General features: G+C 38.6%; 4 protein-coding genes across 4 annotated transcripts; all 4 read left to right on the top strand.

The window, feature by feature from the left end:
- The first annotated feature begins 10,057 nt into the window (after positions 1–10,057).
- On the top strand, positions 10,058–11,901 carry LOC137730559 (GDSL esterase/lipase At4g16230-like). The gene is made up of 5 exons (XM_068469541.1): positions 10,058–10,525; positions 10,600–10,730; positions 10,829–11,074; positions 11,160–11,415; positions 11,519–11,901. The coding sequence occupies exons 1-5, from the start codon at positions 10,270–10,272 to the stop codon at positions 11,740–11,742; spliced, it is 1,113 nt and encodes a 370-aa protein (XP_068325642.1). The 5' UTR covers positions 10,058–10,269; the 3' UTR covers positions 11,743–11,901.
- A 1,223-nt stretch (positions 11,902–13,124) lies between these two features.
- LOC137732140 (probable enoyl-CoA hydratase 1, peroxisomal) lies at positions 13,125–14,622 on the top strand. Its single transcript, XM_068471440.1, has 3 exons — positions 13,125–13,666; positions 13,772–14,054; positions 14,301–14,622. The coding sequence occupies exons 1-3, from the start codon at positions 13,251–13,253 to the stop codon at positions 14,403–14,405; spliced, it is 804 nt and encodes a 267-aa protein (XP_068327541.1). The 5' UTR covers positions 13,125–13,250; the 3' UTR covers positions 14,406–14,622.
- A 775-nt stretch (positions 14,623–15,397) lies between these two features.
- LOC137732139 (putative ubiquitin-conjugating enzyme E2 38) lies at positions 15,398–16,828 on the top strand. Its single transcript, XM_068471439.1, has one exon. It carries the CDS (start codon positions 15,578–15,580, stop codon positions 16,697–16,699), a length of 1,122 nt encoding a protein of 373 aa, XP_068327540.1. The 5' UTR covers positions 15,398–15,577; the 3' UTR covers positions 16,700–16,828.
- Positions 16,829–21,217: 4,389 nt separating this feature from the next.
- Positions 21,218–22,202, top strand: LOC137732647 (putative ubiquitin-conjugating enzyme E2 38). Its single transcript, XM_068471947.1, has 2 exons — positions 21,218–21,636; positions 21,686–22,202. Exons 1-2 carry the CDS (start codon positions 21,218–21,220, stop codon positions 22,200–22,202), a joined length of 936 nt encoding a protein of 311 aa, XP_068328048.1.
- Positions 22,203–26,333: the final 4,131 nt, after the last annotated feature.

The raw sequence follows: 26,333 nt of genomic DNA, 5'->3' as shown, positions 1-26,333 counted from the left end.
TGGGAGGGATCATTCAAACTCTATATGGTGGGAAGATCAACAAGTTCAACGTGAAGCATATTGGCAACCATATGAGGAGTTCTATTCAAGACCTATGCAGCCACCACAACTTCATATGCAATATGCTCAATTAAATTCAAATTCGCCAATAGATTATATTCAAATTCTTAATGAAATAAATTCTTTGGCGCAGGGGTCACAAAATCAAGCCAAGGAGGCTCAACAAGAAGCATATTGGCAACCATATGAGGACTTCAATACAACACCTATGCAGCCACCACAACCTCCCCCACAACAATTCCAATCAAGTTCAAGTATGTCCATGGATAATGATAAAAATTTTCAATTACTAACCTCTTTGACGCAGGACGAACAAAATCAAGACAAGAAGTTGGGTAAATTGGACGAGCAATTTGGGCAGATTATGGAGTTCATGAAACAAATTCAAGAACAAAGTGAACTTTCCAACTCAACTATTGAAAACTCGAAGGAAGATTTTGAAATCCATAATGCTATCACTTTGGGAAGTGCTATGGAGGTTGGAGCTGACCTAAAAATGTCCAAACATAGCCTAGAAGTGGATGAACAGCTGTTAATTGAGGAGGAGAAAGAAGACATGCACACGGCAAGGGTAGAACAACCCTTGCCGCAGCCCCCTAAGCCCTCTAAACCACCCACCACCAGTAAGGACGTCCCAATTCCATGTTATTCTGATGTTATTCCACCCAATGTCCCTTTTCCTAGCAGGTTTTTGATTCCCAACCAAGAAGAGAGTAAAAAGGACATCGTGGAAGCCTTCCCAAAGGAGCAAAATGCTATTCAAATTCTTGGTGCAACACAGCAAGTTTTAGATGGTGTTGAATTCTTCAAAGGACTTTGTACACCAAGAAGAATGATTCAAGAGAAGGTAGTGGCTGGAAAAGATGTAGAAGGCATCAAAGAGGACATATTTGAAACCACAATTCCCAAGGAAGTTGGATTTTATGACACAGGACAAGTCATAACTTTCGAAGGGGTGTTTATTCTGGAGTTCATTTTGGAGCACACAGGTAAGCCGCCTCCCCGAATTTCAATTTTCTTTTATACTAACATGTGGTTAATGATTCAGGCACCCAATCTGGAATTTAAACTATTATCGGATCATTTCAAGTATCACCGCCCATTCAAAGATAAATTCCATGCCGTTTGATTTTATTTATGTGTAAAAAAAAAAAAAAAAAAAAAAAAAAAAAAAAAAGATACTAAACATGGAGAAAGGTGGAGCTTCACAAAGGTTGTTTACGTGAAGCCCCACTACGAGGCGCAGAAGCGGAAGGCGCAGAAGCGGGAGGCATAGAAGCGGAAGCCATCGGAGCGGAAGCCATCGGAGCGGGAGGCATCGGAGCTAGAGCATTCCAGGCCTCAATACTTGGCCAAGCGCTGGATGACCCAGGAAAAAGGTGCCTCTGGAGATAAGACGCAAGCCTTTGACGGTCATTGTGAATTCGACCCTCAGATTCTTGCAGCTCATCAAGCTTCCTCTTCATGCCCGTCGAATAGTTGTTGGCAAGTACGTGCAAACTTCTATTCTCATGCTTAAGCAGTTTGATCTCCTGCTTGAGACTTTCCACCTCTGCCATCAATGATTCCACCTGACGGGAGCGGGCAAGCAGGCGTTGGCCCATGTTGGACACAGAACTCGCACACTGAACACTAAGTGCAAGGGACTCTTGAACGGCCAACTCATCGGACCGTCCTGACAGCAGCCTACTATCTTTTGGTGTGAGGAGGTTCCTAGCTACTATTGTAGCTGTTGTGGCGTCCTGCATCACAGAGTCTTCACCTGAAAGAGGACCGTTAGAAGATAAGAAAGAAGGGCGCCATACGTTACCTTGACGCGGCGCGCCCGTATCACTGCTAAGGCTCAATTCCAAGCTAAGGTTCGATGAGTTTGCCATTTTTCAAAAGTGTTCAAAGAGAAGGGATGGAGTTAAATTTCAAAAGGCCGGAGTCAATTTTCAAGAATGGGAAATCTTCAGAGTGTGTTTGTTGTGGTGATCGATAGCTCAATAAAAAAGCCAAGGCGACGCGTCCACCAATTCAAAAAGCCAGAATTTCCAGCATAATTTAGGCGACGCTTTCTCGGCTTTTCAGAAGGCGCGTTCAACTTTGTCAAAAGATTTCTTCTTTTCAGACAACACGTGGAGGCCATCATCGCAACTACACATCTTTAGCCGACAAGCGCAAAGTTCGGCGACGCTTTCTCAGCTTTTCAGAAGACGCGTGCAGCTTTGTCAAAAGGAGCCGCATCTGCACTACCACGTGTCGTTCAGAAAGCGAAGGGGCGTCGTTCAGAAAGCGAAGGGGCGTCGTTCAGAAATCGAAGGGGCGCCTGCTCAGAAATCGAAGAGGCGTGTTCAGAGATCGAAGAGGCGCCATTATTTCAAAAAGCCGGATTTGCGGGATCAAAACGTTTGTCGACAAAGGTAAAAAGTACCACCACTTGATATTATCTCTATATATGTCGACCTTCGTCTTTTATGGCAGGGCAAACCTGAAGAAAATGCCCAACTCTCCCTCACCTCTGAGGGCGCACTCCCAGCAAAGCCTTTCGAAATACTCAATTCTTTCTTCTTCCCCAAAGATGATACCAGATGCCTGGAGTACATATGACCCAGGAGGAAGCAGCACAATAAATACATGTGCTGATTCATTCACCGCTTCTTCAAAAGCAAAGGTATCTCATATCATCAAGGTCAAAAGCAAAAGTATCTCATATCATGCTCTTTCCCTGTCTTTTTCTTTGTCCTTGTTCTTACTCGCATGGCAAAGTAAAAGAAGCAATCAGCCGGCACTTGGAGTCAGTCTTCCGATCTGGAGCCAACTGCCTGGAATCTATTCCTGATTGCTTACCTAGCGTTGCTCTCGAGTAGTCATCTTCAACGGTTGATACACTTCCGGAGAAGGGACCACTTCTGCAAAGGGGAGCGAGTAAGGCAAGTGAAAATGATACATTGAAGCATGTGGAGACAAACATAGGCTGAGTTATCCTCCAACCCTTTTCAATACGAATTGGAAAGATTGAACAAAGAAACAGACCAAAGGAGTAAGCTCAGACCTTCGGGGGAGACCAAAAGAATCCTGCTGCCCAGTTCATGAGTAGCACAAAGGAAAATCAACGATGGGAGGAGCCCCTGTGGAATCAACAACATCAAGCCTCAATGAAATCAACAAGGAGAAGATGGAATTTACATTCCACAACCAGATTTGCGTCTCTAAACTCTTCTCTTTGTTATTTACATTCTGCCATGTTTAGTATGTTTAAATGCTTTTTGTGTGTTTACTTATGCTTTGTATGATTTTAAGCTTAAAACATTGAGGACAATGTTTGATTTAAGTGTGGGGGTAACTAATGTTGTTAATGCAAATTCGTGGGATTTTATCGCCCATAACTTTAAAGGTTGTTCCTTACTGTTTTAAGGTGTTTTTAAGATGTTTTAGAGTGTTTTAGTATGTTTTGTTTTTATAAATCCGAAAATCACATAAAAATTTGAAAAACATGTTTTGAAAAACCTAAAAAGAGTGTTTTGAGTCGTTTTTGTGTGTTTGTGTCTTAGGGTACCTTCCAACACAATGATGAGGATTTGGTTTGTAATTGCATGACTGTTAAAGAGAATTATAAACATGGATGAAAGTTTGATTTACTCTTGGTATATGTTTGGTTATGGTTATAATGTATGACTTCACATGCAATCATAAAAGAAAAATTCGTTTTTGTAACATGCTTGAAGGAAGGAACTCAAACAAACGCTACAACCCTGTGAGACTCGAGCCATTACTTTCTTTGGAGAGTTATTTTCTGTGATTCTTTGTTTTCTAAAGTTGTTGCATGATCTCATTATTCCTTGCTTGGTTGCTACTTAGAATGCAATTGTATCATGATAGAACTAAATGCTAGAACTTATATCCGTTTCATTCAAAGCATGATATTGATTGCATAACATATATCAAGATGAAGTTGTGTAGTTGCCACCATAGCCAAATAGCCTTACTTCCCATATTTCGTATATATTGTAAGTCTTAACCCCGTTGAGCCTCGTTTAACCTATTTTCTTTGCTAACCACATCAACCCTTACCTAGCCTAGATTAGGACCATCCGTACCCTTGTTCTTAAAAGATAGTGAGCATGACTTAAATGAATTCCTTTTGAGTACATTATGAAAGAAAATGAGTGTGGGGGAGAGAATGTTTTGTTCTTAAGCGTTTATGTATGTTTTGAAAAAAAAAAAAAAAAAAAAAAAAAAAAAAAAAAAAAAATTGTGAAAAATATATGTAAAAGAAAAACAGAAAAGAAAAGAAAGAAAGGAAAAAGAACTTGTTCCCCCTTGATCAAAAGTTGAGTTTTCATTCAAAAGTGATTTCTACGTTAATTCAAATGCTTTGCTCGCTATTTCTTTGAGAACCTTTGTTTTCCATATACCTTCTTTAGCCAAACACCTTTAGCCCCGTTACACCCCTTTGACTTCTATCTTGATCGTTATGTGTTTAATAATGTGGAGTTTGGAATTGATATGAGCTTATGGAATCACTGGTTCTCATTCTAAGTAGTAGCATTCCATTCATGAGATCATATTCATGTCGTTATCGTAAATTCAGAAAATGCTTTCCTTGTTATAACATATGTGAGTGTTCGTCTACATGTTTACATCAATCTTCTCACATATAACTAGTGTAGGGTGTGTAGTCAGAAAATCTATGTGAAAATAGAGTGCATTCTAGTAAGGAATTGAGGGAATTCTCTAAGGCATGTTACTACATTCAAAACATGGTTTTAAATGCTTAATTGTGAACTAGTATGTGGTGACTATGAGTAAGAATGTACTTAAGTGTAAAAATGGCTAAAATCTGTGGGAATAATGATTTTTAACTTGTCATGTGCTTTGGAAATCCCTGAGACGATTGTTGGAAGGTGTAGGTTGTGTTTTGTTCTTTTTGTTTTGTTTTTCTGTTTTGCTCGAGGACTAGCAAAAGCTAAGTGTGGGGGTATTTGATAGGAGCATATTTATGCGACTTAAATGGCTTGTTCTCGTACATTTACGTTATGTTTCTTTAGTTATTTTGGTACTTTAAGCTATTTTCGTGTGTTTGTAGGTCCAAAGGGCTAAAGGAGCAAAAAGATGCATTTTGGAGACTTTTGGAGCACTTTTGGGCTAAGGACGGATAGCTTATGCTTGAAGCCAAAGTGTTGGACGAAATTGAAGACCTAATTGGAGCCAAAGTGTTGGAACCTTGTTCTCTTTAGTTTTAGGACATTTAAACCTTTCCTAATCCCAATCATGCCATGCATAACACACATCCATTCTAACACATTGTCATTGCACATGCATTTCCTTCATTAGTTAACCCACATGCACTTATCACTTATCATCACCACATATCATATCACTTAATCACTTATCACTTATCATCACCACTTAACCACTTATCATATCATAACCACATATCATATCACTTATCACTTATCACTTAACATATCATCCACCTACTTCACCTACAACATCCACCTACTTCACCTACAACATCCACCTACTTCACCTACAACATCCACTTCACCTACAACATCCACCTACTTCACCTACAACATCCACCTACTTCACCTACAACATCCACTTCACCTACAACATCCACCTACTTCACCTACAAATGACATAGCCATATGTTCCCTCCACTACTCCTATAAATACCCTTGCATTCATTCATTCATGGAACATCTCATTTTCATACACAACACATTACAAACACATTCTCCCTTCCCTAGCCGTGAGCTTCCCATCTCTCCCCTTATAATCCAAACACCATTTTTCCATTCCACACTTCCATCCCCCAAACCAATTATCCCTAGACCTTATGCTATTGTGCCGCAACAAAGAAGGAGAAAGAAGAGAGGAGAAGCCTTGGACGTTTTGGCTATTCAAGCTTGGATTGTTGGAGCGTTTCTAGGTGTATTCAATCTTTGTTTTCAATGTTTAATTTATATTCTCTTTGTTTTGTTGTAAACATGAGGAGCTAAACTTGTTTTAGCTAGGGGAGACTTTGAAACCATGATTATATTTGCAATATGAATTGATTAATTCCAGTTGTGATTTCATAAATTGTGAATGCAATTTACTTAACCGTTTGATGGATAACTTATTCTTGTTTGTTGATTAAGGGTGCACACTTAGTTTGCATGCATGAATTTGGGGCTAGAATATAAGGGAGTTTCACATAATCGTTACAAACTTATATTCACAAGTAGTTAAGGTTGTTTTCACAATCATGTTAAGTAAATTCCTAGCATGAGTATCATGATGTCATAGTTACAAGTGCTTTGTCAATACTTATGATTTTCATAGAACGTAATGATCTTTGATTGTATCTCTATTATGATGTCATGTAGGGGACTTTTGAAGAATGCTTTGGGTTGTCGTATGATGTCATCCAATCCAATAACTTAAGGAAAATCTGAGGGTTAATTAGTGATGTCACGGTTAATCTAGGGTGTTGAGGTTCATGGTTTATCGAAAAGCAACTGGAAATCAATTTGTATGCAAGTGTGTCATGTGTGGAGAAGGACCCTCTAGCTAGCTAATCACCCATCCATATCCCCAAATTCGTCCAAAGTTTACTTAAGTCTTTTAGTTACTTGTTTTTCTTTTAAATTCGTCAAAAACCTAATCCCCTTTATTTAGTTGTGTCAAATCTGTCCTAATTGTGAGTTTGAGTGTTTTTGAGTCAAAACCAATTCTATTTTCGTCCAAGTCAAGTCCTAGAGTCTAAATTGAGTCTTTTTTATTGTTTTGAGTTGTTTTGAGTCTTTTAAGTTTGTTTTGAGTCATACAAGTTTAGTTAAGAGTCTTTTGATTTTGTTTACGTGTTTTGAAGTATATTTTTACATCTTTGAGTCATTTTTCATTAGATTAGCAATCCCTCCTAATCCCCGGTCTAGAACGATCCCTCACTTATCCATTCTACTACAATTGTCAAACGAGGGTTTAATTTGTGCGCATATAAATCTCGCATCACCACACCAAGAGGCCTTTGACAGGATAAAGGCTTACTTAGCCTCCCCACCAGTGTTCATGCCCCCTTAGAGAGGGAAGTCTTTAAAGCTTTATATTTCTGCCTCTAAAAAGTCAAAAGGGAGCCTGTTGGCCTAAAACAATGAAGGTGGGAAAAAGGAAGCAATATATTATCTTAGTAGAATCCTTACTGAGATAGAAACAAGATATACCCCAGTGGATAAGTTGTGTTTAACCATGTACTTCACTGCCTGCAAGTTAAGGCATTACATGTTGCCTTGCCACATTCACATTATTGCTAAGATATACGTAATCAAATATCTGTTGTCAAAACCAATGCTAACTTGAAGAATTGGAAAATGGATTCTAGCACTATTAAAATTCAATTTTCAATATATGCCTCAAAGAGCAATAAAAGGGGGCAAGCAATTGCAAACTTCTTGGCCGAGCACCAAGAATCAGAGGATGAACTTATCAATATCCCAGGGACTCTAGAAATGGCCAGCCTCTAGATCCCACCAAGCAAAGCCTTATCAGGCAAGGACAAATGGATTTAGCAAGAAGTAAAGAGAATAACCAGCATCTGGATCACTCATTGGAAGCTGTATTTTGATGGATCTTGCACTCAACATGTTGTTGGGGCCGGGATTGTCATCATTGATCCCAAGGGTGTTCAACACTGTTATTCATTTCTTCTGGATTATCAAGATATTACCAACAATCGAGCAGAGTACAGGGCACTGATAATTGGCCTGGAAATCTTGATAGAGTTGGGGGCAACTAAAGTTGAGGTGTTTGGTGATTCAGAGTTGGTGATCAATCAATTAAATGGGGAGTACAAGTGTAGACATGTCACCATGGCTGGTTATTATTTAGCCACAACACCGCTATTTATACGTTTTTACTGTATAAATATCAAATGCTCAAAATTAAGCACATAATGGTTTAGTGGAGACTTCTAATTATCTGGAAATATATAAAATGAAACATGATTCCTTTAATTTTCTTGTTGTTTAGAACTTGGTGGAAAAGCAAGTTATTGGGGTCAATAACACCCAATGCACTCACCCTCCCTTCGCTACTACTCTTAACCACTTGAGCTATAAATGTATTGCAATAAGAATATGTATGATCAAAAACATAACAAATAATGCCCATGGTTATAGTACAAAATTTGCTTTTTCCAAATTTCGCTTCCAGAAAACATGTCGCCAAGAAATAATATTAAACTTGGATGCTGGATCCAAGCTTCCTAAAAAGCTAATAGCTTCAGTCATCATCTTTCAAGTATGCAAAGAATAACAATTTGGATTCTCTTTCGACAACCAATTTGGATTCTATTTCAACACAAATATTCCTATAATACCTTTGCAAGGCAGTTTTGAGACCATCTGTGAGAGTGAGAGCCATGATTATGAATGTTGGGAAATAGTGGCAAGGAACTGCAAAAGAGATTATTAGCCCACGGGTTGATACAGAAACATCATGTAGAGGAAATTCTTATATATAGTAGCCATTATAGAATGTATTAAAGTAGCAATATACATAAATCGAACCTAGGACAATCTTTTATCTCTATGGCATTTGTATCCCGTTGCTGGTAACTCTCTCATGGCCCCATTAGGTGTTAAAGTCCCACGTCGGTGGGTTCAAAGAAACCCAATGGGTTTAAATATGATTACCTCATTCTAACTAATACTGAAGCTTTTTGTGGTAAAATCTCGCACATGACGGATTGGGGAGGTGGTTAAGTTGGAAACAATATTGGTGTCGTTAGAGTGGGGCGGGCCCGGCGATCCAAAATATTCCAACATGGTATCAGAGCCCACGGTGCAAGCTCTCCACGTGTGAACCACTAAATGGGGTTACACATGAGGGGGAGTGTTAAAGTCCCACATCGGTGGGTTCAAAGAAACCCAATGGGTTTAAATATGATTACCTCACTCTAACTAATACCGAGACCTTTTGTGGTAAAATTTTACACCTGACGGATTGGACAGGTGGTTAAGTTGGGAATAGTATCGGTATCGTTAGAGTGAGGCGGGCCCGGTGATCCAAAAAATTCCAACATTAGGCACCGGCCAGTCACGCAGCTTATAAATGCCGACTGGTTTATAGGTATTGCCTAAACTACTCTTCCTATAAAAGCCTTGGTTTAGACTTTGAGTCGTTGCAAATTTGTATGAAGCTAAAGGACATATTCAAACTTTGAGTAGTTGAGAGAAATAATTAGTGCGGGGACTACACACTAGGGTTCCAACTTTGGCCACCTTTTTTTTATGTTTTTGGTCTGATATATGCAAGTGGATCTTTAGTCACTTGAATATGTACTTCTTGTGGCGTTGAAACTGTACATCAGCATTGTCACCACGGGTGGTTGCTGCTAATTTTGCAGGGCAATCAATGATTACAAACAAGAGGAGTGTTAGGATCGGGTGCATTTACGTCACAATTCTTAAGTGGTGATAATGATCATCACTTTATTTATCATCATTAGATACGTTTGAAGTTTGAGATTTGTGTCTATTCTCCACACAACTTTTGAAATTTAAACGCATCTAACAGTAATAAATAGGACGATGAATATCACCGTCACTTAAAAGTGATGAACAAAAATATTTTCATTAGGATCAGTTGTGCGCAAAGTTGATCATGACCGTTCAAACTTTATGTATTAGCATGTGCACGTGTGCACGATTAATCATAGCATTTCCTTTACAAACAAATTTGACATTTTTTTTTTTTTACTTTTGTGTTTTACTCCACGCAAAGCTTACATAATCCTTAGTCATCATGATTCATGATCTTTATTATCATACTTAAAAGTGGATTTAATAAATCTTCTTTTGTAAATTGTAAATGGTGTGACATATTTTGGATTTTATCAAATATGAGGATGTGAAGAAATGTCTTGCATCGGAAGTTTATCAAATCTTATATATGTTAATAAAGAGTAGAGTTGTCAATTAATTTTATGATGAAACTTCTGCGACTTCTTCCTTTGAAGCTTATGAGTTTGTCTTCATTTTAGTTAGTTATAATTTTGGTACTTGGAGATACGCTTTTGCCTTAAAATTGAAAGCTGGTCAAAGCACTCCAAATTAGCAGCCTGCAACTAATCAAATTTCGTCTCATTATATATTTTCAATTTTCATGTATGAATAGCTGCTGATATTGACTCCTTTTAAGTGTGAAACTTTTGTATTAACCTTCTTCACATCCTTTGCAATGGGTGGCCTATCAAATAGAACAGTCACTAAGCCTGGCATTTTCTTCCAAATTTCAACAATTTTTGTGTTTTTTTGGAGAATATGCTTGGCAAAATATGTTCCTGCAAATTTTGTGTTTGGGGATTCTCTGGTCGATGCAGGAAATAACAACTACTTTGTGTCACTCTCCAAGGCCAACTATCTTCCTAATGGAATCGATTTCGGAAAGCCAACTGGAAGATACACAAATGGAAGAACAACTATTGACATCATAGGCAAGTTCTCCATTTTTTTATTTATTTTGTTTCTGGTTTTCTTCATTGTTTTTAATTGATTTTAGGTTTAACAGGTCAGCAACTTGGCTTCAAAGGTTTCAGTCCTCCTTACTTGTCTCCAGCAACTGCCGGGCCGAAAGTTCTGCAGGGTGTAAATTATGCTTCAGGTGGAGGTGGAATTCTTAATCACACAGGAAAGATTTTTGTAAGGCTTCCTGTGATATATACTCAATGTTTGGAGTTTTTACTTATTTGTACATACGCTGCTTTGATGTGACGTAAAAACCTCGTGTAATTTGATAGGGAGGTCGATTAAACATGGATGAACAGCTAGATTTCTTTGCTAATACCAGACAAGACATTATCTCCAGCATTGGCCTTCCTGCAGCTCTGCAGCTATTAAGCAAGGCTCTCTTCTCCGTAACAATGGGCTCGAACGATTTCATTAACAACTACTTGACGCCGGTGATCTCAGCTCCTGAGCAAAAATTGATACCTCCGGAAACATTTGTGGGAATTATGATTTCAAGATACAGGCTACAACTCACTGTAAATTTACTTTCGTTTTCCCTTAGTTTGTACATATGAATATTCGCCATTACAGGTTTAGTTGATAGACGCGTTACCCTTGCAGAGACTGTACAATTTGGGAGCAAGGAAGATTCTTGTGACAAATGTAGGACCAATTGGGTGCATACCCTATGAGAGGGATACAAATCTTGGTGCAGGAGATTCCTGTGTCGAAAAACCAAATCAGTTAGCGCGATTGTTCAACCCCGAGTTGAAGAGCCTTCTCACGGAGCTCAACGCCAACCTTGAGGGGTCCAAATTTGTTTATGCAGATGTTTATGGCATTCTAAATGACATTACTCAGAACTACATATCATTTGGTGAGAACGAGAAGGCATATGAGAAATTTAATTTTTTATAACAATTTTTTCTTACGAATCAAAGCGATGCAGTGCTGAGTGTTTTTGGTTATGTTAAATGCAGGTTTTGTGAATGCAAATTCTGCATGCTGTCATGTGGCGGGGCGCTTCGGGGGTCTGATTCCGTGCGGTCCTCCGTCCAAAGTTTGCAGGGAGAGATCAAAGTACGTGTTCTGGGATCCCTACCATCCTTCTGATGCTGCTAATGTAATCATAGCAAGACGTCTCTTGTATGGAGACTCCAATGACATTTCACCCATCAATGTTCTGCAACTCATTCAGTCTTAAATCTGTTGGCTGGAACAAAAGTGCAGTTAAATGAATAATGCTAATTATTCTACAGAGAATTTAGTAATTATTATCCTTTTTTCTTCTTCTTTTGGGTTCTTAATATATAAATCTCATTGTTTCATCGGGTAGTAATTGCCAGCATCGTTGCCAAAAAAAAAAAAAAAAAAAAAAAAAAAAAAAAAAAAAAATCATAGAAGAGAAAGAGTGTAAAAAGAATGTGCCCAGAAGAGCTTCTTGATTATATAATATCGTTGTAATAAGCTTCATGAAGAATAAATAAGAGATACGCGGTAGATTGTCTCAGTGAATATGACCTTTTATTTTTTAATTTATTGCGTTCTGAGTTTAAACTTGATTCATTTTGAATTTTTACATAGCTTATAGTAGCTGGCCAACCTTGCTACCATTTCTAGGATTGGACGAAATGAATGACAATTGAGTTGCTAAAGTCTAAACGCTTGGTGTCATCAATAGGGGTACCATATAAAACCTAGCACTCCCCATCATGTGTTAGAATTCACTAACCGCCATTTCCGTCACCTTCGGCTAGAAACATCCAGCACATGGGCAAGCCCAAAAAATAGTTAATTCTCCTGTTTCTTTCTTCGTCACGACGAAAATAACTTCCATACAATAGATTTACTAAATTACTATCATTGGCTACGATGTTTAACTCTCTTTACCACATGACCCATCAGTAACTATCACTACTTATGTCACTTTGGACGATAGAAGTCCAACACATGGGCAAATCAAAGAATCTAGGGAAAATTTGAAATAGGTCCAATTTTATAAGTCACCTTTTGAAATAGGTCCAATTTTTAGTGACTTTTGACTTTTGAAATAGGTCTAATTTTTAGTTACTTTGGACCCATATCAAAAGACCCCAAGAATCTATTAAATCTCCCGAGTCATTCCTCGCTGTGATGATAGTAAACTTTTGTGCAACGGATTCATTGTCACTGTTTCATCTTGTAGACGGTCATATGGATGTCCATGTCCACATAGAAGACATGATGCCTTCATTAGTGATCTCACGTCATAAAAGCTCTTTGCCACGAGAGGTGAGAAGCTGATGAATGGCTTTCCACAAAAATAATTTGACTTTTGAGGATACAATACAACTTCTCCACTCTCGCCTTGTTCTTTTCTTGTCTAGTATCGCTTGCATAAAAATGAATGTTCCAAATAAAAGCGAAATTGGGTTGGGCTTTCAATGTGTATTCGGACCCATTTATTTATTTATTTCTTCAGGCCTGTAGTTGAGGCCCGTGAAGCCCATGGCCATTATTTGGCGGGCCCGCGCAACACTCAACTGTCAGTTTCATCGTAGCGTCCAGTGTCAACTAAAACAAATCGTCACGATAACTCTTCCACGCATTCCAAAGCAAAAACGACACCATCCACACGCATTCCAATCCGAGTTCAACCGATTCCGCGCCAATCCAATCCAACCCAAAAACCAAATCCATTTCTCCCTAAACGCCGCCGTATTACCTACCAATATGGCCCGCCACCAATCGTCGCCGGAAAATCTCATACTTGTAAACCGCGAAGCGACCGGAATCGCGTTCGTGACGATCAACCGTCCCAAGTCGCTCAACTCGCTGACCCGGCCCATGATGACGGACCTTGCCCAGGCCTTCAAGGCCCTAGATCAAGACGAATCGGTCCGGGTCATCGTTCTGTCTGGGTCCGGTCGCGCGTTTTGTTCCGGCGTCGATCTCACCTCCGCCGAGGACGTTTTCAAAGGCGATGTGAAGGACGTGGAGTCCGACCCCGTTTCCCAGATGGAGCGGTGCCGAAAGCCCATCATCGGAGCAATTAACGGGTTCGCGGTCACCGCCGGGTTCGAGATCGCGCTCGCCTGCGATATCATCATCGCGACGAAAGGAGCTAAATTCATGGACACTCACGCTAGGTCCGTATCAATCCCTTCTTTAGTTTCAGATTTTGGATCTAGAATCGAAGTCCGAATTGGTACGCAATATCTCTAACCGTTTCTGCTTGTTTGGTTTGAAAATAGATTTGGGATATTTCCGTCGTGGGGTTTGTCCCAGAAGCTTTCGAGGATCATAGGGCCCAACAAAGCGCGCGAAGTGTCGCTGGCGGCGACGCCGTTGACAGCGGAGGTGGGCGAAAAGTTGGGGTTCGTGAACCACGTTGTGGAAGAGAGTGAGTTGCTGAAGAAAGCTCGTGAAGTAGGTGAGGCCATTGCGAAAAATAACCATGACATGGTGTTGAGATACAAGGCTGTTATCAATGACGGGCTTAAGCTGGACCTGGCCGACGCCCTTACGCTTGAAAAGGTGCCCATTTTACCACTAACATACCTTTTACTAACAATGTTGGTTTAGATTTGTCGGTCTGCGCTCGTAAGTGATAGGTCTTATGATCGGGGAGTTGGGAATTTAATTATTATGGTCGATAGATTGCGTGACTTAGCTCAAATTCTGCACTCAAGTTCTAGTATGTAACGCTACGAATGTTGTTTTAGCGTGTGTTTGTTCTTATTCATGACAATGTATGGACATGTTTTGATTGTTTAATTTCAGGAGAGGGGTCATGAGTATTACAAGGGAATGACCAAAGCCCAGTTTAAGAAGATGCAAGAGTTCATAGCAGGTCGGAGTTCGAAAAAGCCTTCTTCCAAGTTGTAGAATTTGCATACCGCTTCCCTTCCACGGTAAGCGTAAGAAAGTTGGGCTGTCAAATTGGTGGGAATGACTTCCATCTTTCCCTTCAAGTAGACACCATTCCTCATGACACTTGTTTAATTAATGTATTTGGGCACGTAATAACATATTTTCCTTCGTTCAAGTTACACTTACAGATTGTTTACGGGAGCTGTTATTGGTATTCCAATTATTTTTTTAATGCGGGAGTGCCATTACTTGAAGCATTTGCTAAAATACGAACCAAACTAAATCAAGTATTACATTACATGAAAATATATCCACGTCCACCCGCAAAGCAGTTGGCAGAAGGATCTTTTTCAGGACTACCATCCTGCCTCGGTCTCCTCTCATCTCTTTCGTTCCGGTACTAACTCTGATGAGACGGGTGGGGAGAGCGGTCAATCGCTTGAACCACACAGAGCATGCAAGCATGGAAGCAAAGCTGCCTCCAACGCCATTACACACGAAGCCGTGTCTTCCCTCGAAGCCATTGGAGATTGTATCTGTGCATCACTTTGGTGCTGCTGATCTACCACTTGTCCCTCAAATCCAGTCATTCGTTACTCGCCGTTCAACTTCCGCCAGCTCCCTTCCCCTTCTTCTTTAAGTCCGGTTCCATCACTACACTTAGGCAGTCACAGCCGTTAGATAAGGTCCACACGGAATGTCCGCGCCTTTAATCCGCACAAGAGATGGCTAAAAAGATTGCGGATCATTTAATCCGCACAAGTATAAATTGCATTCAACATAAATTGTAGTATTGTACCTAGCCTAACTTTATTAAACTAGGAAAACTAATAAAAATGGTTTGAAAACTTTGAGTTTTAACGATAAGGACAAAATAAATGATAAAATGAATAGTACTAGGTTTGATTTTTTAGTGTAAAAATATGGTTTTTCGTTAAAATAAACAGTAACGTAGGTTTTTCGTTAAAACTTCCTATTAAATTTGGTTTAAAATTAAAAAATAATTAACCTTGTTAGATTAATCCACGTGAACGGACGAAAAACACTAATAAGTTAGCTAGTCATATTGAAAATGCGATCCTGAGAGGAAAGGCTTGGATCAAAGACTCCAAATCATATTATATTAGCAGTCCCCCCCCGTCAGTCTCACACACTCCGCCCCATCACCAATAAGTCCTCCATAGAAGATGGCTCCTTCTCTGACCCCAAAGACGCCGGAAAACGACGCTGCAGAAAGTCAGCCCGACCTGTTCAAGCGATTCGACGTCGTTTCGGACCCCTCGGACCACCACTTCTACAGATCCAACCTCCCGAAGAATACCGCCGGCCAAGGTTGCTTCACTAGTGGCGGCAGCAAGGTCCACAAGAAGATCATGCACGAGTGGAAGATTCTCGAGAAGCACCTCCCGGACTCCATCTATGTGCGCGTCTACGACACCCGCATCGACCTCCTCCAGGCCGTCATCGTCGGCGCTGCCGGCACGCCCTACCACGACGCGCTCTTCTTCTTCGACATCGCGTTCCCGAACGATTACCCGACCCGCCCGCCCCAGGTCTACTACCACTCTTTCGGGAACCGGGTCAACCCGAACCTCTACGCGACCGGCTACGTCTGCCTGAGCCTGCTCAACACGTGGTCCGGCAGCAAGGGGCAGAAGTGGAACCCGTCTCAGTCGACGATCCTCCAGGTCCTGGTCTCGATCCAGGGTCTCGTGCTCAACGAGAAACCCTATTTCAACGAACCGGGCACGGGAATATTCGGCCGGGGTCGGTTGGAGAACACGGCGCAAGCCTACGGCGAGAACGCGTTCCTGTTGACTCACAAAACGACGCACATTCTGCTGCGGAGGCCGCCCAAACATTTCAGGGCGTTCGTGGCGGAGCACTTTCGGCAGAGAGCGGGTGTGATACTGAGAGCGTGCATTGCATACGCGAAGGGGCTCGTAGCGGTGGGCGAGTACAAGGAGGAGGAGGAGGAGGGTCACCAAAACGGTGCCGTTTCGGTTATAAAGGTAAGGCGAAGTTTCAGGGAGCCGTTGGAGAAGTTGTACGCCGAACTGTACAAGGATTTCAAATGGAACGGTGATTCTTTGGTGGGTTTGCCCGAGCTGCTGAAGGTGGAAGCCGCCAAAACGACGCCGTCTGCGAGAAAGGAGGGGAGCAGTGGTAGTATCGTTGGGAGGGTTTTTCGGAAATTGAAAAAGGTTTTGGGATTGGGACCTAAAAATAAGATCGGCAAGAAAGGCGGGAGTGAATCGAAGCGCAATGCTGCTGCTGCTGCTGCTGCCGCTGCGGATTTGGGCCTTTGATTCCGAGGGTAGATTCGAGATTTTCATTTGTTGATAGGGGTATTTTTGGGTAAATAAAGGTAATTAGAATTTTATTAGGATTAGGATCAGTGGTTTTCTTTTTTAATTTGGATTATTTGTTGGTGCGATGGTGACGTAACACCGCTAGACGATGTTATGATTTGTTTTTTCTTTACGTAATTAGTGAAAACCATATCGCTATACTTTTTATAAAATAGAAAACCTTTAAAACGTAAAACTTATATTTTTTTTTTTTCTAAATTCAAAACTATTTTATATTATATTTACGGGCATCTATATATTTATACTCTGTACTTTTACAAGTAAGTAAACTTTAGGAACTCAAAATCATATTCCTCTGCCGGCAAAAAACTCGTCTTCGAATGCAAGTATCTAGTGGCGAAGTTAGTATGAGGTTGTTGATTGTCTTTGACTTCAACAACTTAAAAAATTTCATGTATATTTGTTTGTGTATTGTATTTGATCTTATAAACAGCTAAGGCAAACTAAATTATAATCTCATTCTCCTACTTCTTTTATTTTCTTCTCTCAATTTGTCTTTCTTTTATCTCTTCTTGTGTGCGACTCTATTGTGATCATTATGTGCTCGATGAAATACTTTAGTTGATAAGTTTTGACAATTTTCAACATTACTCTGCAGTATCCTGCATTTACCCTGAACAAGTCTTTACAAATAATAGTAATTATCGACATAGGTTGGTATAAGTTTTATGCATATGTTGGCAAAAATTGGCACCTACCTACTAGGTGCTAGACGAAATGGCCAAATAAAGTTTTTTTATTGATATTATGACCCCATTATTTAGAAATCCTGGCTACACCACTATAAGTATCATATCAGCTTATATACTTCTTAATTAAGCTTTCGATCTTTCAATTAAGCTTTCGATTAGTTTTGATTGCATCAATTATAACTCTAGTCTAGATTTTTACTCTTTCTCACTTTGTTACATGTCGAAGTGGTATTTCTTGATCTTGCTCAATTCAAAATCTAAAGATTAATGTAGAAAGTAAGCAAATACTTCAAGCAATTGTCAATACATGCAAAAATATGAAACAAGGCATGTCACTAAGCGCAAATCACTAGCCCAAGCATAAATTGCGTTCGAAACAAATTGTACCTAATAACCTTATCTTGTCAGATTTGGTATGAAAAGAAAAAACTTATCAATTAGCTAGTCCATTAATTACAATCCTCGCAATCAAACAATGGGCTTTGTCGATATAAGTTTAGCAAAGTTGGTTATATACGGTATTTTCTATCATCTAGGTCCAAATTATAATTGCCCTCCCTACACGCGAGTCCAAACTCTTAACCGGGACTCCAAAACTGATTCGTCTAGTCTTCTTATTGTTTTATAAAAGCACAGTAAAAGGTTAGCGAAAAAGAATTCTCTTCGGATCTTCTTTGTGAGATCCAGGAGATCCTTCAATTATATTCGTTCATCGTATATCGTACGGTTAGAAGTCATTGTAAATATTTTTATTTAAAATTAAATATAAACAGTGTCTGATAAAAACTGATTACACGATGTACGATGAACAAATGTGATTCAAGGACTTTCGAAATCCTCACAAAGAAAATCCGAAGAGAATCCTCATTGAGTGAGAAAAAGACCAAAGTAGCTAAGAAGATGTCAAAATGTTCACATAAGCTATAATAGTAAAAAAAGATCACAATAATATTATCCAACCGAAATGTCAATTTCTATATGACGATGACATGGATTGGCAGAAACGGGTTGCTGTCAAATTTGACAGTAGCTTCAAATATTTTTTTATTATTTTTATCTCGTGCCCTAGGTGTAAGCGTCGGTGTGGCAGAGAGCGGTGTAAAGAATCTTGACCCGGACCTCTCCGGCCTGCGGCGGAGCCACCTGCACGTCTTCGATCACCAACGGCTTATGGGGTTCCCAGGCCACCGCCGCTTCGCATTCCCAATTTCAATTTCACCCAAAAAACCATTACCCACAAAACATATTCTCAATCACAACCAACCATTTCACTGTAAAAAAACATACACAAAACGATACATACACATATATACATATAGAAATCTAGAGAGGGGAGAGAGAGAGAGAGAGAGAGAGAGGAGCTTTGCAAGTGATGACTTGACCTTGAGTAGCCATGGATTAGAGTGAAACCACAAAGCGAAACGGGGAGAGAGAGAGAGAAAGGATCGGAATATGTGAACCTGAGTGTTTGTGGGGAGTGTACAAAACGAGCTCTAATGAGCTACTGATCCTTCGAGTGTTTGTGGGAAGTATGAAAAGATGGATTCGCATGAGCAGTCCCGTCGATTTGAATTCAGAAAAGAGAGAAAAAAGATCAGGAGATGTTCAGAAAGAAGGGGCTGGGTTAATAACTTAATATGAATTTCTTTTTATCAATTATTTATATGTAACATAAAATAAATAATAAAAATTCTCATAAAAAAATAGGGTAATAAAATAATAGTTTAATTTGATTCAAATTTTATGATTAAAATTTAACATTTCCTTTGAAGATGGTTTAAACCTTCTTTTTAACTTTATAAGCAAATTGGGAATGAAAAATAGAAACATTTATTAACACCACACGTAAAAGGAAATTTGTTATAGGTGGCACAACAATCAAAGGGTCTAAATCGAAAAAAGGAATATTTGGGTTTTACCTAAAGTTGGCTTTAATGAAGTGGGTGTGAATCAAATTTTCTATTTTATCAAATACGAAAGGAAAAATGATCGAGGGTTAAATACGGATAACTACTTAATTTTTTAAAATAATTCAAATAATTACCTAATATTTTGAAAAATTGACATTTATTAGGTCACGGGCGTTAAATGAAGATTTTATCAATATTAAATGATGATGTTACTAACATTAAATGATGAAGTGGATAATGAATGGTTTTCACTGATCGTCGTTTTTGGAGTTCTAATCCCCTAAATTGATCCATTTACCCAAATTAAACTATAAATTTTCTTTAGCTAAAATGCATCAATTTGAAAATTCAAAACTCCATAGATGATTTGAGAGTTAAAACATGCTTTAATATTTGTCAATGTCCTTACTTAATGTTAGTGAACCTAAAAAATGTTTATTTTTAAAAAAACTTTATGAAGATATTTAAAATCTTAGGATTAATTTAAAATCACCACTAAAATTTATGTACCTATCCAGGCCTAGCAAAAATTAAACTTCATATAAAAATCGACTCTATTATCTATATCTAAATCTTATGTATGAATTCTTTTTTCGTGTGGTGTTTGGAGTCAAGGGTTGGAATTTTATTGGGGGTGTGACTCTGTTTAGGGGTTTAGAACTTTTTCTTCGTTGGGATTCTAGAGAATTCTCTCAACTCTTTTTCCATATAAGAAATATAAAAATGTAATTTTCAACTGTTGTTCTTTCAAACTTGTTCGATCAAACTCGTTTATTTTGGGGAGGCGTTAGCTTTAAATTAATTAATTTAAATCTTCTTGACAATTATCCAAATTATAAAAATGTAATTTTCAGTTGTAAGTAGCGATTAATTTATTGTAAATCTATATGTACTCTAATACTCTCCACAAATAAATATTTAGGTTTTTTTTTATTAGCACCCCATATAATGTTGAATATATCTCACATTAAAATTTAATTAAATAACTTATGTACTCTACTATGCAATGACAATTTCGACCTTATAAGTTAAAAAAAATCTAAATACACACCAAATTACTTTTAACGTATTATTTAGCTTATTCAACTCTCAAACCACTCTCACCTCTATTGTATAACAAAATCCTAACCAATGAAACTACAAACACGTTGATTGAAACACAAGATCAACGTTTCAGAAGCTTCACATGAAATAAGACTTCATATTTCATTATTTTAGTGATTTCAACGACATCGATATTTATTTAAGCCTACTTTTGCTTCCCAAAATACCTGTGTTATTAATATTGTAAGTGATAGTTTTTTGTTCCCTTCTCTGGTCGCCATTTTACGATGCTCCATCTCCTGGTTGGATCGTCATTACTTGACTTTGAAATGGTCTTCCTTGGCTCTGAGATCATCTCAGTTGCTCAGAGAGGGTTTTGAGCTTGTCAATTACTAACTGCTAACTAATTCATGTTGCAAAATTTAGTTGCATAATGATTGTTAAAATATGTATAACTTCTGTAATGAGTTCTGAGACACTCAGTAACTCAGAGCATTCCCTGTAGAGGCTAATGCTTGTCTTAAGTATTTTGAAATTGTCGTCAGTGTAGGATTGCTTGAAGAACTCAAAGAAAATGTGTACAGCGGAGGTAGAAAATGTGAAGTGTATGTAAAAAATATAAGATGTATGTTAAGATTATGGGGTGCGAGGATATTATGAAGAACTATGTGAAGTGTTTTAAGATAATTTTTAATTGAAAAAGTAAATATGAAATGTATTAAGTATATAGATGTATTTAACATTAACAAGCCAATATTTACACAGTCCCACAGTCCGTCCAATAACCAAAAAGCCCTCGAAAGAAAACAATGGCGGGCGCCGGAGGAGAGCCCAACGGGTTCAAGCAATTCGACGTCGTCTCAGACCCCTCAGACCACCATTTCAACGTCGTCTCAAAAAGCGGCGGCGGAGTTTGCTTCGGTAACGAGGTCCACCAGAAGATAATGCGGGAGTGGAAGATTCTCGAGAAGCACCTCCCGGACTCCATCTACGTGCGCGTCTACGAAACCGGCATCGACCTCCTCCGGGTCATTATCATCGGCGCCACTGGCACTCCCTACCACGATGCACGTTTCTTATTCGACATCGCATTCCCGTCAAATTACCCGACCCGCCCTCCCCACTCTTATTACCACTCTTTCGGGAACCGGGTCAACCCGAATCTCTACGATAGCGGTTTCGTCTGCCTGAGCCTGCTCAACACCTGGCACGGCAAGAAGCGGGAGAAGTGGGATCCGTCTCAGTCGACAATCCTCCAGGTCCTGGTGTCGATCCAGGGTCTCGTGCTCAACGAACGGCCCTATTTCAACGAACCCGGCATGGGCCGGGGCCCGGGCCCCCGGCGCCCACATTCGCTGGGCCAAGGTGGCGCAGGAGTACGACGAGGACAAGTTCGTTGACTCACAAAACAACGCACCAGCTACTGCGGAGGCCGCCAAAAATTTCGAGGCGTTAGTCGCCGAGCACTTTCGGCAGAGAGCGAGTGTGATACTGAGAGCGTGCGTCGCGTACGCGAGCGGGCGCGTGGCAGTGGGTGATTACAAGGAGGGTCATGCGAACGGTGCCGGTTCGGTGAGGAAGGTTAGGAAGAAATTCAGGAAGTCGGTGGAGTTGTTGTACCCGCAATTGTTTGTTGGTTTTCGAAGCAACGGGGCTTGTTTGGAGGGTTTGGCCGAGAACCTGAAGGTCGAGGTGCCCAAAACGCCGCTGTCCGTGCAGAAGGAGGGGAACGACAGTGGCATTGTCGGGTGGATTTTTGAGAAATTGAAAAATATTTTGGGATGTGGATCGTAGAATAAGAAGAAAGTGACGAGCAAGAAATAGGCCGGGAGTGGCTCCAAACGCCATGCTGAAGTGGCTGCTACTGCGGATTGAGGAGTGCAGATTCGAAATTTTTGTTTGTTTCTAGGGGTATTTTGGGTGTATAAAAAGTAATGGAAATTCATTAGGGTAAATTGTAGAAATGGTCTCTCAATTTTAATCAAATTGGAGCAATGATCCCTCAATTAAAAATTCATTACCATTGATCCCTCTACTCATCAAAATGTATAACTATGGTTCTTTTTGTCAACTTCGTTAGAATTTTGTCAAAATAAGTTATGTTAGAATGACCATTGATATAGTTGGGGCCCTCAACTCATCAAAAAGTGCAAATATGGTTCTTTTCGTCAACTTCGTCAAAATTTTGTTTGAAATGACCATTACTACAATTGGGTTAAAGTTGAGGGACTATTACTCTAATTAGGTTAAAGTTAAGGGACAATTTCTCCGATTGGATTAAAGTTGAGGGACTAATGGTAATGAATTTTTAGTTGAGGGACCATAGTTGCACGTTTTGATGAGTTAATGGACCAATGGTAATGAATTTTTAGTTGAAAACCATTGCTCCAATTAAGTTAAAGTTAATAAATCATTGCTACAATTTACTCAATTTATTAGGATTGGGTTTATGCTTCTTTAATTTGGTTTATTTGTTGGTGGGATGGTTGCCTAACGCTCCAAGAGGATCTTATGATTTAGGACTTTATTAACTCTAAAGTTCAATTAAATTCATACAACGTCTTGGATATATAAAGTTGATTTATATTTAGTAGATCATATAATATGACAGTTGATAATAATTTAAATTTAAAAGATTTTTATCATAAATGGTCTCTGAAATTGATCTGGAATTAAAAAAAATTGTTATTTCTATATAATTAAAAACTTAAAAAAGAAAAAATAATTAAAAACTATGTGCTTCATCTGTTCAGCTTCTTTGGAGTTCTTCCCCTCCCACTTGCAGCCAAACACACCAGTCGCTTTGCAAGTCGTGATTTCAAAGCTGGTGTACAGCCACAAATTTCAATTCTCGAAAGAAAAGACAAAATTTGACCACTGAAGCCCAGAAAAATTTAAAGAAAACATAATTTCAAAAACCAAAAAAATCCAAAGATCAAAACGGTCCAAAAACACAAAGGGTAAATTCCAAAATCCAAAGGTGTTATGATGACTCTAGATTATGGCGGCAAAGCCCCATTACTCAAAAACTTGATAGCAATCGCACTCCCAATCACCTCATGTAAATCAGCCCCAATCAACGCTAGCTCCGCCATCACCCACAGCACCATCCTCGCCCACGTCGGGTACTCCTCCCTACACAGCTCTGCCAAGTGCCGCCCATTTGCCACCCCAAGCTAAGCCGAGAGCAGCTGCACCAACAACAACAACCCCATCGCCGTTGTTCACATCAGTAGGCACATTAACGAGTTCCAATCATCTTCCTTTTTTTCCTAAGTTTTTAATTTTACAAAATATTTTTTTAATATTTAAATCCACATGGACAATATTTAATTAGACTGTGGGACCCAGTTATGCGCCACATCAGCACATAACAAAGTTTTTGACAAAATTGTGACGGAAGGACCACATTGATCTTCGACACCCATTTTCATGGACTATATTGACTGATTTTCAATTTCAGAGACTATCTTGATAAGGTAAGTCAATTTCAATGACCATTTATGATAAAAACCCTAATTTAAATTATTATAAACGATATGCAATTATCAATCGTCACGTCTTTAGCCTACAAAATATAAACTAAAGACATAATCTCGAAAACCAACTTATTTGAACAAAATCTTTAAGCTATTTAATGTGACAGGTGACATATACATGCCAAAAGATCAACTCTTGTATTTTTATTCTTTTAATAATTAGAATCAACTTGTCACTTAGTACAACGATCAAATGGTTGTAGTGAGAGATCTTAAGTTCGATTCTCGTCAAAGACAAAGTTCAACCACATTTTTCTCGCAAGCCAATTGTATGACTTAGTCCAATCTCCACCTCTTAGACCATCTCCAACCCCTGGGTTAAAACCTAAAGTTTTTAACTCATAAACAGTTTTTCGCCTCCAACCCTTCTAGGTTAAATTTTTATCCCGAGATTATTAAAGAACGAATTTAGGATTTTTTTTTCTTTCTTAAAGTAACTTTAAAAAAATGTGGATTATCCTAATTTAATTTTATTAACATTTTATCATAAAAATATTTAGGTTTCGATAAATATTAAAAAATCACTAAACTAGCACTATGAAACTCGTATAACACTACGAAAGAATATGAAACAAATAAGATATATATATTTTTTAATTACTTTACCCGATGGATTTAAATTTGGACCTTTAGATTTTTTTTTTTTACTGTTGAATTTGATTAAATTAGATTTTAGTCGTTGAATTCAATGAATTTAACTCATAAATGATTTTGGATTTTAACTCATATTTGCCCCAAGGGTTGAAGCAAGTTAGGATAAGTTTAGAACCTAAATTTTGAGTTTTACTCCAAGGGTTGAAGTATGTCTTAGTGTATATTTGTTCAAAAAATAAAATAAATTAGAATCAATTTTACTAAAAGATAGATAATGCTAATTTCTTATTGGTGACATCATAATGTAAATCAAATTTACAAATCAAATAATACGATTATTGATAATTAGATTATTATTTAAGTTGTTTATTTTTTTTGATGATCCGTCATTAGTTAAAAATTTTAGTCTCCATTACAGTTTTCTAAAAATCAACTTCTAGCCTTATCAACTTCGCATCTTCCTCCCCCCTCTCTTCTTCCCCCACGTCCTAACCACCCAACTCCACCGCCGGCAACTCCTCCACGACTCACTTCCAGTCACTTGCAACTCGCAACCCATCAGCTACCAGCCTACCACCACCTCTCAATCTCCTCCTCCACTGATACCCAAACCCACCGCCACATCCCTTTCCAAATCTCTGTCTATATGCCCCCCAAATACTACCCAGCAACCAAAACCCATGAAACACCCCGATCTCTGTGTTGTGATATAGAAGGAATGTTGTGAGTGACCCAAAATCTACTTGTGGTAATAAACCTTGATGTTCTTTAATTTGTATTTTCTGAAACCCAGAATTTGCTCGTGGGTTTTAAATGAATCTCAACCCTAACCAGTAACCCCCATTTTATTGCTTATCGATGTGGGTGTCTAGAAATTTCTCCATTGCGGTGGTGATGGTAGCTGATAGTGGTGGGGCATACACTTATCATATTTGTATCACTTTTCTAATATTTATACGGCCTACCAATAGACGTGAATAATATCTGTATTATAAAGACGGTATAAATATTAATTTAAAAAATATGATGAAAATTGTGATAAATGTAATACTTTAAAAATAAAAAATAAAAAACTACTCAGCTCAGATGTCCAATGCACTAAAAAAAGTAGGAATCTTAAGATCTGATTAGTAAAGCTTCCAGTACTGTTTACTTTAACGAAAAACCACGTTTTTATACTAAAAAGTCAATCCTGATACTATTCACTTTACCCTTTATTTTGTCCTTATCGTTAAAACTCAAAATTTTCAAGCTCTTTTCATTAGTTTTCCTATTAAACAATCCTAGCATATGTTCGTGTTTCAAAAATTGACCATTTTATTCTCTGATTATTTTTTTTATTACAATTAAAAGCTAGTGTATAATTTGTTTTTTAAGGGGAAGTATTATTGGTACTTCAAAAATCTCATTTTACACTCCTCATAAATGTACTTTTCTTTCCAAATATAAAAAGTTTGGAGTTATAATAAGATTTTTGAAGTACCAATAACAATTCTCTTTTTAAATAGTGAAATTGTTCTTGCTTCCATGCTCGTATTTTAGACAGCTAGATGTTTGATCTATGATCCTGCATTTGATATATAACATTCAGCGGACCGAATTATGTAGCTAAATTGTTTTCCTCAAACCAAATATTTGATCTATGATCGTGCAAATTTGTGTAGGAGAAAAGAAATGGAACATATCAAATCAGAAGTGATCATCAACATTTGATATATAACATTCAGGGGACCGAATTATGCAGCACCTCGATAGGCTTAAACCCAAGAAAAACATGTGTATATTTATATAA

Source organism: Pyrus communis, chromosome 4, assembly GCF_963583255.1.
Source record: "Pyrus communis chromosome 4, drPyrComm1.1, whole genome shotgun sequence".
Taxonomy (NCBI): Eukaryota; Viridiplantae; Streptophyta; class Magnoliopsida; order Rosales; family Rosaceae; genus Pyrus; species Pyrus communis.
Note: the sequence above shows the minus strand (reverse complement) of the source record. Positions and strands in the feature narration are given on the sequence as shown.

What these genes read in the sequence shown, in the direction of transcription:
- LOC137730559 (XM_068469541.1), top strand. Translation starts at nt 10,270, where the DNA reads ATGGGTGGCCTATCAAATAGAACAGTCACTAAGCCTGGCATTTTCTTC. An exon ending in ATCACACAGGAAAGATTTTT is followed by an intron (nt 10,731 to 10,828) that starts GTAAGGCTTCCT and finishes GTAATTTGATAG; the next exon opens with GGAGGTCGATTAAACATGGA. An exon ending in GATACAGGCTACAACTCACT is followed by an intron (nt 11,075 to 11,159) that starts GTAAATTTACTT and finishes TTACCCTTGCAG; the next exon opens with AGACTGTACAATTTGGGAGC.
- LOC137732140 (XM_068471440.1), top strand. Translation starts at nt 13,251, where the DNA reads ATGGCCCGCCACCAATCGTCGCCGGAAAATCTCATACTTGTAAACCGC. An exon ending in TTCATGGACACTCACGCTAG is followed by an intron (nt 13,667 to 13,771) that starts GTCCGTATCAAT and finishes GTTTGAAAATAG; the next exon opens with ATTTGGGATATTTCCGTCGT. An exon ending in ACGCCCTTACGCTTGAAAAG is followed by an intron (nt 14,055 to 14,300) that starts GTGCCCATTTTA and finishes GTTTAATTTCAG; the next exon opens with GAGAGGGGTCATGAGTATTA.
- LOC137732139 (XM_068471439.1), top strand. Translation starts at nt 15,578, where the DNA reads ATGGCTCCTTCTCTGACCCCAAAGACGCCGGAAAACGACGCTGCAGAA.
- LOC137732647 (XM_068471947.1), top strand. Translation starts at nt 21,218, where the DNA reads ATGGCGGGCGCCGGAGGAGAGCCCAACGGGTTCAAGCAATTCGACGTC. An exon ending in CACGGCAAGAAGCGGGAGAA is followed by an intron (nt 21,637 to 21,685) that starts GTGGGATCCGTC and finishes GTGTCGATCCAG; the next exon opens with GGTCTCGTGCTCAACGAACG.